Source organism: Mustela lutreola, chromosome 1 (assembly GCF_030435805.1).
Source record: "Mustela lutreola isolate mMusLut2 chromosome 1, mMusLut2.pri, whole genome shotgun sequence".
NCBI lineage: Eukaryota > Metazoa > Chordata > Mammalia > Carnivora > Mustelidae > Mustela > Mustela lutreola.
The window spans coordinates 282,128,680-282,139,531 of record NC_081290.1 but is presented as its reverse complement, the minus strand read 5'-3'; the positions used below and the strand labels follow the sequence as shown (position 1 = coordinate 282,139,531).

At 56.0% G+C, this 10,852-nt stretch overlaps 1 protein-coding gene across 1 annotated transcript; it reads right to left on the bottom strand.

The window, feature by feature from the left end:
• Positions 1-2,014: 2,014 nt before the first annotated feature.
• Positions 2,015-4,042, bottom strand: LOC131814508 (cytochrome c oxidase subunit 8A, mitochondrial). The gene is made up of 2 exons (XM_059145452.1): positions 3,846-4,042; positions 2,015-2,331 (listed from the first exon to the last, which is right to left on the bottom strand). Exons 1-2 carry the CDS (start codon positions 3,957-3,959, stop codon positions 2,236-2,238), a joined length of 210 nt encoding a protein of 69 aa, XP_059001435.1. The 5' UTR covers positions 3,960-4,042; the 3' UTR covers positions 2,015-2,235.
• Positions 4,043-10,852: the final 6,810 nt, after the last annotated feature.

Genomic DNA, 10,852 nt, shown 5'->3' with positions numbered 1-10,852 from the left:
GGTCATATAAGAAATGGCCAAGCCAGGCCTCAAACCCAGGCCTGCTGACTCTCAATACACTTTTCTTGACTTTCTAGCATCTACGAGGGCAGCCTCCCTCAGCCCCACGTGCCCTCCAGGGCAGACACCTACACCTCCAGGCTTGGGATCTAACACACACCCACACCGACTAATTAAATGCTATTTGGGAGCACAAGGAGTCTTGTTTTCTCGGCAGGGAATGGACCCAGGGCCCCAATTTGGTTAGGAACAGTGAAAGGTGGCCAGATGTCAGACCTGGTGGCCACACTGAACACCAAGGGGAGGATGAGGTTCAAGCGTGACAGGTGATTTGCACCCCCACACTCTCCTCCAGCCCCACGTCTGCTGCAGGACTCAGCCAGCGGAGGAAGAACAGGAACCAGAGTTGTTGAAGGGCTCGCTGAGGACCTTCTCAGACGCAGACTCTGGAGGACGTGGCCCTGACCACTGGCTTCCCACCAACCTGAGCAGTGGCTTGAGATGCACAGCTTTGGGCTGAAGTTGTCGCTCCGCGTTCCACAGGCACAAAAATGGGGGGACACCCGGTAGGAAGTCTTGGCAGGCCGTGCGGTTACCATAGAAACACTCTTCTGGTGTCACATCGTTTTGCAGCAGCTTCATGGCCTCTTCTGTGCCCACAACAAACCCGAGCCAACCAAGACCCAAGTAGCTCGGAACCCTCTGCTCAGGAAGCGTGACCAGGAAAGCCTCCCAGAGTGAGGCGTGAGACGGAAGCCCCCCAGTTGTTCTGGAGGGGATCGCCATCCCCGCCCAGACAAGGGCTCCTGAGGTCCCCATGGGTGACCGTAGACGCCCCGCGCTCAGCTAATGGATCGTCCCCCTTCCCTGGTCAGTGGCCCAACACGCACAACCTCTGGGCCCTCTAACTCCAGACAACAAAGTCTGGTTTGTGTGGAGGGAAAGCCTTTTAGGAAGCAGGCAACCAACTCCCCACCCCTCAGGGAAGCAAGCATGGGCAGGAGTCGGGTGCTGGGTCCCGAGGGCGACACTCGGGCTCGTGAGCATCAGAGACCGAACGAAAAGGCCAGGAAAGACTAGGCCGAGTGAGGGGGGGGCAGGAGCCACACTCAGCTTCTGTTAGCAGATGCCAGGACACACAAGCCCCTCGGAAGAAGGGTCGGGGGGCTGTGTGCGGGCACCCGGGGCCTACAGTCAGCCACACACTCACACCTCAGATCCACAGGAGACACTGAACCTGTCTGTTGAGTCACTCAGCGCACCCCAACAGAGCTGCGGCGGCCTCCACAGGTCTGAGCGCTCTTTCCAGACGCATGCAGTCTTTATTCCGGCTCAGTGTGGAGCGCTTCTCAGGCCCCATCCCAGCAGGGAGACACCCACAGCCAGCACAGGGTCACCGAGGAAGGGCGCTGGGAATGGAGGAGCGGCAGAGGCCCCAAGCCGAGAAAGGGAAGAGACAGGGAAGCAGGCAGGGAACGAGGAAGCCAGTCAGCCCACGGGCATTTGTGGACAAGGGACTAAAAGGCGCCTTGGGGCTGACATGAAAAAGCAAGATACGACGCAACGCCTCCATCTACGAAGGACAAGCAGCTCCAGAGAAATGGCTGGAGCCTCTGGCCAGGAGCAAAGCGGAGGCTGGCCCCACGCGCAGGGCTTCCAGCTGCAGGGCCGGCCCCGGGGAGCAGGGCAGACACACAGATGGACGCACAGCACCGCCTTGAGCTTGGCACAAGCAAGAGAGCCAGAGGGGACAAGCAAGGCGGGCTGCCCCGTGACAACAGGAGCATGTGTCCTCCCCAGAAGCCAGAAAGCACTCAAACACAGGAAAGCAGGGAAAGGAAGCAGCACTCCCAGACAGCCGGAACGGCTGAGCACGCAGGACCTACCACAGGACTGCCGGCCAGCAGGGACAGCCGGCTGGCCGGGCCTCCTTCTCCACACCCCCGCCCAGCAGCAGCCTCAGCTGAAGTGTGGAGGCAGGAGCCCAGGCCAACCACACACTGAGTTTCGGAAGCAAGGTTTAAGTAGACTTTATTGTCACAAGGAGGGCCCTACCCAGAAGGGCCTCAAATCGATATACGTGGTCCCAGGATGTCACCATGGAGAAATGGAAAGGTCATGATTGAGGAAGAGGTCACTGTAATTGAAGGACATGATTCGGCCAGGAATGCAGCAGACATGATCAGGAGAGGCCGGGGTGGTCAGGTCACAGGGTGAGGGACAGGACAGCCCCCGTCACTCCCGCTTCTTGTAGCTCTCCAGATGCGACAGCACCCAACCCGATGGCAGGAGGCAACACAGGAAGCAGGCGGTGAGCCCAACAGCGACATCCTACAGAGCACAAGAAAGAAGGAACCCGCAGAATAAGGACTCCCCCAGGCTTCCCGTAGTCTGAGTAGTCTTCCCAGGCAGCAGAAAGCCCCTTTTAGGGGCGCCTGGGTGGCTCAGTTGTTAAGCATCTGCCTTCGGCTCAGGTCATGATCCCAGCATCGTGGGACCAAGCCCCATAGCAGGCTCCCTCTCCGACTCTCCCATACTTGTGTTCCCTCACTCGTTATCTCTGTCATAAATAAATAAAATCTTTAAATAAATAAATAAATAAATAAAGCCCCTTTCAGGGAGTCAGGATTCCGGCTCCAGAGGAGGGGCACAGCAGATCCAAGGCCTACTCTAGGCCTTGAGGTAAAGGGTCAGATATGGGGGTGGGGAGCAGCCTGGGTTAGGATCCACAGAACAATCAATCCACCATGAGATGATAAAGTGAAGGGACAGAAACAAGGATTTAAACCTGTTTGGTTTATTGGGATCCAGGAACCTTGCACAGGCTGATAAGGTAAAATGTACTTCCCCTTCTTTGCCTTAAAATAACCCCATCTCTTCTGGGTGCTTGGCTACCTCAGTCAGTGAAGCATGAAGTTCTTGATTTCAGGGTTAGAAGTTCAAGCCCCACACCGGGTGTAGAGATTACTTAAAAATAAAAAATAAAATCTTAAACAAAAAACCCCAAAAGAACCCCTCTCCTCCAATCTCCTTTCCAGGACTGCTATTCAACCTTTGAAGCTGGGGACAAAAGACTTTTCACAGCCACCTCCATATTCCCCACAGCAGTTAAGATCACAGCACAAGTTGGTGGTTAGACCTGAGTTCAAATTACTACTTTTGCTACTGGAGGTTTGACTTCTGACAACTGAAGACAGTGCTCCTAGATTTCCGATCCCTCAACCAGGAACTAGAAAGGCTGGCCCTTTGTTCTCAGGGTCCCAGGTTACGGGCGCAGCAGTCTTGCTAGTGCCCAGCACGCCCCAGGCGCTCAGCAGACGCCAGATGCAATTAGGGTCACTACCATTTCTTCAATCACAGAGCTCTTCGGCCTCTGATCCTCACAGGGGCCCGCCGCCTTGGATTCTCAAGACTGGCATTCAAGGTCGAGTTCCGCCGCGGAGGCAAATGCATAAAAGTGCCAAACAGGTGAAAGTCATTTAGGGTTAAACTCTCCCACATTTCTGGAAATTACCAAGACCCACCTTCCCTAATAATGAACAGCGGCAGCAACCATCATCGTCGCTGACAGTCATCAGGCTTAGAGAGAGGGCTAAGGGCTCGAGACTGCGCAGCGCGTAAGCGACAGGAATGTGACTGGCAGGATCTGACCCGAGATCCTGGGGTTGACTGATCCCCGACTGTTGCCGGGCACTGTCCCTCTCGTTCACGCCCTCCAGACACGCCCGAGCCAGCATTGCCGCCCCCCGCTAGGCTGCGGTACCAGACCCGCCAGCCCCGAACTCGCCGCAGGACCCCAGTCTGGCCCGCTCCGTCTCCCATGCCCTTCCCGCCCCACTCCTCACCATGGTCCCGAGCTCCTCCCGCGGCGGCTTGGAATGCATCTGGGCACGCTGCACCGGGAGCCTCCGGGTGAGACCCGTCAGGCCCCTCAGCAGCTGCACCGCGGGCAAAGACATAGCTGCACGGAACGACTACGGACAGCAGCCCGCAGTAGCCCAAGGTCGGGAAGTCAAAATGGCCGTGAGGGACGGAAATTCCGGCTGCGGGGAGGCCGGAAAAGAGCGGCCCGGAAGTCTCCCGGAAATGACGCGGGGACACACCTCCCGCCCCGCCCCCGTCATTTTTGGGCGCGTTCCTCGAAAGAGCCAATCGACGCCATCCCACCACCGATGGGCGGGGCACGGAGGGGCGTTTCTTTCAGTCATGTTCCCCCCGCCAATGTCAGTTGAGTGACACCAGAACCACCCAATCACATACCCAGAAATGAGGCGGCATTCCTGACTCCTCCCTCCATTCATACTCTTAAATCCCTCTATTCAGAAATTCTCCTCCGCCAGGCCTCCGTTATTTCTGGCTGGACCCCCGACACCAACTTTGTAACTGAATTCTGTTACCCTTTCCGATTCCAGTCTCCATGCAGTGGCAACCGGTCTCTCATCCCCTTCCTTTTTTCCTTCCTGGCTCCCTCCCTTCTCATCTTTTTTAAATATATATATTTTAAGATTTTATTTATTTGACAGACAGAGATCACAAGTAGGCAGAGAGGCAGGCAGAGAGAGAGGAGGAAGCAGGCTCCCCGCTGAGCAGAGAGCCCGATGCGCTGGGTTGGATCCCAGGAACCTGGGATCAGGACCTGAGACAAAGGCAGGGAGTTTAACCCACTGAGCCACCCAGGCGCCCCAATTTTTTTTTTTTTTTTTTTTTTTACAGAGAGAGAGAGAGATCACAAGTAGGCAGGCGGGGTGGGGGGAAGCAGGCTCCCCGCTGAACGGAGAGCCCAACATGGGTCTCGATCCTAGGACCCTGAGACCATGAAGGCAGAGGCACCCCCCTTCTTTTTTAAACATAAATCTAACCCAGTCATACACTTACTTAAAAAACCTTCAGTAGCTCCCCACTGCTAGACAAAATCCCAATTCCTGGATATCAATGTCCAGCCTCATTTCTACTTACTCTACACCTTCCTCCTTGCTCTCTGATCCTCTCCACCCCCAAGCCTTTGCTTCTTTGTATCTTAAGTTCTACTTAGAACACTTTTCACTTAGCTAGCCTTCCTCTTTCAAGTCAACTCCTACTTCCATGACTCTACTTACTGATACAGTTTATCATATGTTTTAGATTTTAGATTTCATTTATTTGACAGAGAGAGACCCCGCAAGAGAGGGAACACAAGCAGGGGGTGGGAGAGGGAGAAGCAGACTCCCCACAGAGTGGGAAGCCAGGTGTGGGACTCCGTCCCAGAACCCTGGGATCCCAACCCGAACTGAAGGCAGACGCTTAGCCACTGGGCCACCCAGGCGCCTCTATTTGCCATACATTTACTAGTCCCTACGTCTGCCAGGAACTGTTGCAGACAAGGTGGACAAGGACTCCTTTATCACAGAACTGACATTCCAGCGGGGAGAGACGGACAATAAACAAGCACTTAATGAGAAGCTATCCAAAGTGCTCTGATGTGTTAGGAAGTGGCAGGGAGGGTGGCACTGCATCAGGAAGCCTGTGCCACCTTTGTGCACAGCAGCCCCTATTAAGCACTACCCACAGAGTCAGTCTCCGTCCTTAGATTGGGGGCCACAAAAGCAGAACATGTGTCTGGTTTGCCACTGTTCCCAAAGAGGCTGGCACACGTCACGAGGGAATTGCTATTATTTCAAATTTAATTTTTGATTTTTTTTTTTTAACAAATGCGGAAATAAGCTTAGAGACCTGGGTGATCTGATCTGCTCAAGATAACACAGCTACAGGCTGCCTCGCCAGGATTCCAGGGCAGGTCTATCTGCTCCAAAACCCATGCTTTTAATGGTCACATAAGCTACTGCAGAGGGAGTTTCCAGAAGTTCCAGTTTGGACATCATGGGCAATGGCATCAGAGACTCTGGCAGGGGGTGGAGATGGGGTAGGGTGAGATGGCAAGATGAGGCAGGGAAACTGAGGGCTCCATTTTATTTTTATTTATTTATTAATTTTTATTAGAGAGAGAGAGAGATCACAAGTAGGCAGAGAGAGAGGAGGGGAAGCAGGCTCCCTGCTGAGCAGAGCTGGATTCCAGGACCCAGAGATAATGACCTGAGCTGAAGGCAGAGGTTCAACCCACTGAGCCACCCAGGTGCCCCTTATTTTATTTTTAATTAATTACCTCTATTTTTTACAAGGGACTTTATTTTATTTATTTAAGAGGAGAGTGACAGATGGGGGCACTTGGGTGGCTCAGTGGGTTAAAGCCTCTGCCTTCAGCTCAGGTCATGATCTCAGGGTCCTGGGATGGAGCCCCTCATCAGGCTCTCTGCTCAACAGGGAACCTGCTTCCCTTCCTCTCTCTGTGCCTGCCTCTCTGCCTGCTTGAGGTCTCTGTCTGTCAAACAAATAAAATCTTTAACAAAAAAAAAAGAGGAGAGCGACAGAGAGAACATGAGCATGTGCAAAGGGCAAGACAAGGGAGAAGCAAACTGTCTGCTGAGCAGGGAGCCCCACTCGGGGCTCTATCCCAGGATCCTGAAACCAGGACCTGAGCCAAAGGCAGACACTCAACTAACTGAGCCACCCAGGTGCCCCAAGCGACTTCATTTTAGAACAGCTGTGTCTTGGGTACTGGGCTGGGTTGGTCTGTAGAGCATGCAACTCTTGCTTTCAGGTATGTGAGTTCATGCCCCACATTGGGTGCAGAGTTTACTTAAAATCTATATATTAAAAAAAAAAAAAATTAGAATGGCTCTGTCTCTGCTGTTTTTCTTTTCCTCTAGGCCCCATTTCTGAATAAGCCAAAGAACCTGTTCCCACTTCAAGGGGGAAGCAAGGAAGTGAATCATCCTCTGAGTTTTGTCCTAGGTCCAAAACACCTGGTAACGCCTAAGAGCCAGATCCCAAACACGTTCCAGGCCATTAGCTTCCAACCAACCCTGGCTGACACTGGCATCAATACCCCCACCTTCAGTAATTTATGGATAATACCTACTATTCGCTCGACGCTAGCCTGTGATCGGAGCCTACCCCAGGTTCCTGGAGGGACGCGTACCCTAGACCCCTTCCCGGTACAAGTCCCTATCCCCAGCAATGCTGAAACTTACTCTCCTTTCCCTTCCAAGTTCTCCCGGACACTCCATCTGCCAGTCTCTAGCTGTCACTTACACTGCTCAATAAACTGTTTCCAGTTTCTCTGGCTCCTGTTTGATTTCTCTCCTGTGTGAAGCTGAGGCCCCTCTTGGCTGGTCATGGGCGACCCCTGCCCTGGGTCTTTGGACCCAGCCTGCCTGCATCAGAGGGACTGGGAAAACAAGGGCTGTGGAAGAGAAACTTCAGCCCCAGAGGGGCAAGGAGTGTGTGTCGGGGTGCGGGGGGGGGGGGGGAGGCTCACAGAAAGGTAGCAGCAGACCCAGAGTGCCCCCAACAGACTGTGCCTGAACTTCTGGAGGAACGGGCTCCCAGGCCCTGAGCTACCCAGCACCCTTCTCCACTCCTCCCCTCCTCCTCCCCTTCCTGACAATCGTTGACATCCCTGCGGTCTGGGCCCCGCCCCGCCCCCTAGCTACCAGGCCCCTTTCCCTCACCCTGCCCGGGCCTTGGCAAACAGTTTGCCCAAGACAGATGCTTCCAAACTGCGCCCCCCACCACCACCTCCATCCTAAGAGGCACAGCCTAGGGGCATCAGACACTGGTGACTGTCTGTCACTGAAAGGAAGGAAGGGCAGGGACCTCCCTGCTGCCCTCCTGACTTTGTCCTTCCGCCAAAGCAATAAGGCCCAGATTAGAGCACAGCCAGGCAGGAGGCCCAGAGATTTTAGGGCGGGCCTTTCTGGGGTTCCCTGGGTTACTCCCTGGGGAGCCACACATTCTCTGGCAGGAGGCAAAGGAGAGGTTTCTGTGCTCTGTTCCCCAGCTCTCCTGATCGCCCTGGTGATCCAGCTTCTCTCAGAAGTTGAGCAAGGAAGAGCCAGGTGGGGCGTGAGGGCCGCCCCTGAAGTCTACAAACCCCAGGGCAGGTTTGCACCTGGGTCTGCCTTTCGGATTCTTACCAACCGGACCTGTCCCCCAAGCCAGGGACAGCCCGGTGTGGTGCACCGATAGAGCAAAACAGCACCGAGCAGAACCCCGAGAGAGCACACTACAGCCACAGACAGCAGAGGAGTCCCACAGACGTGCTGGGGAGCAGAAGAGGCCGTGCTAGACACGCTGAGGGCTGCGTGGTCCCCCACAAACAAAGGGCAGCAGTGGGGGAGGGGAGCAGATGTCAGGTGGGGGGACTCCTGGGGGGAGGAGGGCGGGCACAGGATCCCCCAGAGGCGCGCAGGTGACAAAATCGTGTTCACTGCGATGATTCCATCACGAGTGTGGCTGTCTGTTCACATCTTATGCAAATTTCTGTTTGTCTGCAACACTTCAGTTTAAAAAGTTCAGAACAGATAAGAAAACGCAAGGAAAACAAATGTGTGATATGATCTCATCGTCATAAAACAAATATCTAGAGACGTAGGTGTCCAAGGATAAAAGGCTGAGAGGGGACACACACACACACACACACACACACACACACACTCAGATTCTTGGAAGGCTCTGGCTCTAGCTCTATGGGCATGAGGCCTAGAGGTCCCAGTCTGGGTCCTAGTTCTGATCCCAGGGCCCGGACTGTCTCCCCACTCCCCACTCCCTGAATGGGGCGGTAGGAATAGATCGCAAGCCTTGGGGCTGTATAGGGCCGCTGGTCCCCACTCCTGAGACCAGTGTCACCATCCAGGCCCCAAAGGTCCTGAGCGTCATATATGGGCTGAGGAGATACCAGGTACTGTGAGATACCATCTCACAGCTGCCCCCCACCGGCCCCACCAGCCATACAGGCAAGAGAAACACTGGGGACCCCCACCTCGGGCCTGGGACCTTATTCAAGGTGCTGGCCCCACAGCGGCTCTGTCCAAACATGGAACCCATGAGGCCTGGGGAGGGGCTGCCCCCTCAGATGCCCCCTCCCGCAGCACACACCCCTTCCGGAACTCACCACCTCCTGGAGCACCTAACCCCACCCTGGAGCTGCTAAGAACCTGGCCTAGACTCTCCTCCTGGCATGTGGAGTGGGTGCTAAGCACTGGACCCAGGCCAGGCAGAGGGGAGGGCTACAGGTGAGGGAGGCCCCCTCCCACCCCCCACCAGGGTTCTCACTGAGGACAGCCATAACCTGTCCATAGGCCTGGAAGGCACTGTCCCCCAGGGCTGGGGGGTGGCAGCAGAGGCCTATCCAGAAGGGGCTGTAGGTCTCAAACTAATTTGCTGGGTTACCTAGAGAATGGCCCTTTCCCTTCCTGGTTCCCAGGGGTTCCCCTATCTGCAAAATGGGGGCTTTCCTGCAAAGTCCAGGGGGAGAAAGAGGCAGGAGGTGCTGTCATCACCAGAAGGCAAAGGCTGACAGGGAAACCTAAGCTGGCACTGGTCCAGGCAGGGCAAGGAGTCACGGGGTGGGTGCAGGCAGAGGCCCAGAGGGGCATCTGCTCTTCCTGGGGCACAGCTGTCAGGGGGCTTGGGGAGGGAGGGAGGTGTAGAGCAACAAGGGGGTGCTGCTCTCCCCCGTGGAATGCAGCTGTCCTGCCCAGCACCCCAGGGGGTGGCAGCTGGTTGGAAAGTTTCAGCCACTGCCCCCCCCCCCCACACTCTCCAGGAGCCAAGCCGAGGTTAACCCCTTCCGGCACACAGCCCACAGCCAGCAACCATGTGTGACGGCACTCACGGGCTCCACGCTACAGGCACTCAGGCTTGGTGAAGCCCAGGGGCGCAGGCATGGCAGGGGCTGCCCACTCGCCACGGCTGACAGCCCACAGGCCTCCCAGGAGGACCTCGGCAGGTCCGCAAAGCTGCTCCCGGCTCCATGATATAGATGGGTACCTGGGACCAGAGGAGCCATGGAGTTGCCAGGCTGGACCACCCCCCAAGCACACCCAAGCCCCCCTCCCACCCCCAGCCCCATCTCCCCAGGGTGTGCTGGTGGGCCTGCGCCTAAAGGAGCATCCTGCGCTGCTGTGGAGGACTCAGTCAACCTCAAGGCCAAGAGGGAAAAGATGATCCAGGTCATGGTAGAGGCCTTGACCTTTCTTGCCAAGTCTGTGTGCTGCTGCCATCTGCCTCTGGCTGTAGCCCTGAGGACCAGTGGCACCCGTGGACCCATGGACCTGCGGACCCATGGCAGCATAGCCCCGAGGACCTGCGGACCCATGGCAAATGCTCACCTTCATAGGATGAAGATCGCGCCGCAGGGACTCCTAGAGCCAGTGGAGGTTTACAGGTTCATCTCTGCTTCCACACGGGCACCTCCAGGAAACGGAAGCCACGTGTGCACGTGTGCTGTGGGAGGGCTCGCTCAGGGGCTGCTCTCCAATCTGGGCGGGTGATGGGGTGCAGCGGGGACTAAGCGGGCTGCAGGTTCCGAAGCTGGGACATCCGGTGAGCTCTGGCACAGCCTGCCTCTCCTGGAACCCATCACTCCTTCCCCGTCCAGTTGATGGGGAGATCACATAGGACATCCAGGAAAAGCCAAGGTAGGGAGCCCTACGGTGAGGACCAGAGGGCTTCAGCTGCCTGCCCCGCTCTGGAGAAGAGCTACACAGCTGCCTGACAGATGAGTCATCACTACAGGCCACAGGCACTGCCCACCCGTGCCAACACCCTCCTCCAGGTCTCCTCTGCAGCAAGCCTGTCTCCTCCACCTTGGCCTTCTCAACAGGCCAGCTTTGTTTCTCTAGGCCAAGCCCTGAGAAGGAAGACAGGGCCTTAAGACCAACAGGAGCCTGGATCCACGAGGTGACCTAGAACTCCATCAGCAAGTGTGGCGCCGACGTCCACAGAGCCCTTGGAGGACCACATCCTGCCCAGG

Coding starts and splice junctions, on each gene's coding strand:
- LOC131814508 (XM_059145452.1), bottom strand. CDS start 3,959: ATGTCTTTGCCCGCGGTGCAGCTGCTGAGGGGCCTGACGGGTCTCACC. Junction 2,332..3,845: donor GGGAGGAGCTCGGGACCATG/GTGAGGAGTGGG, acceptor TGTGCTCTGTAG/GATGTCGCTGTTGGGCTCAC.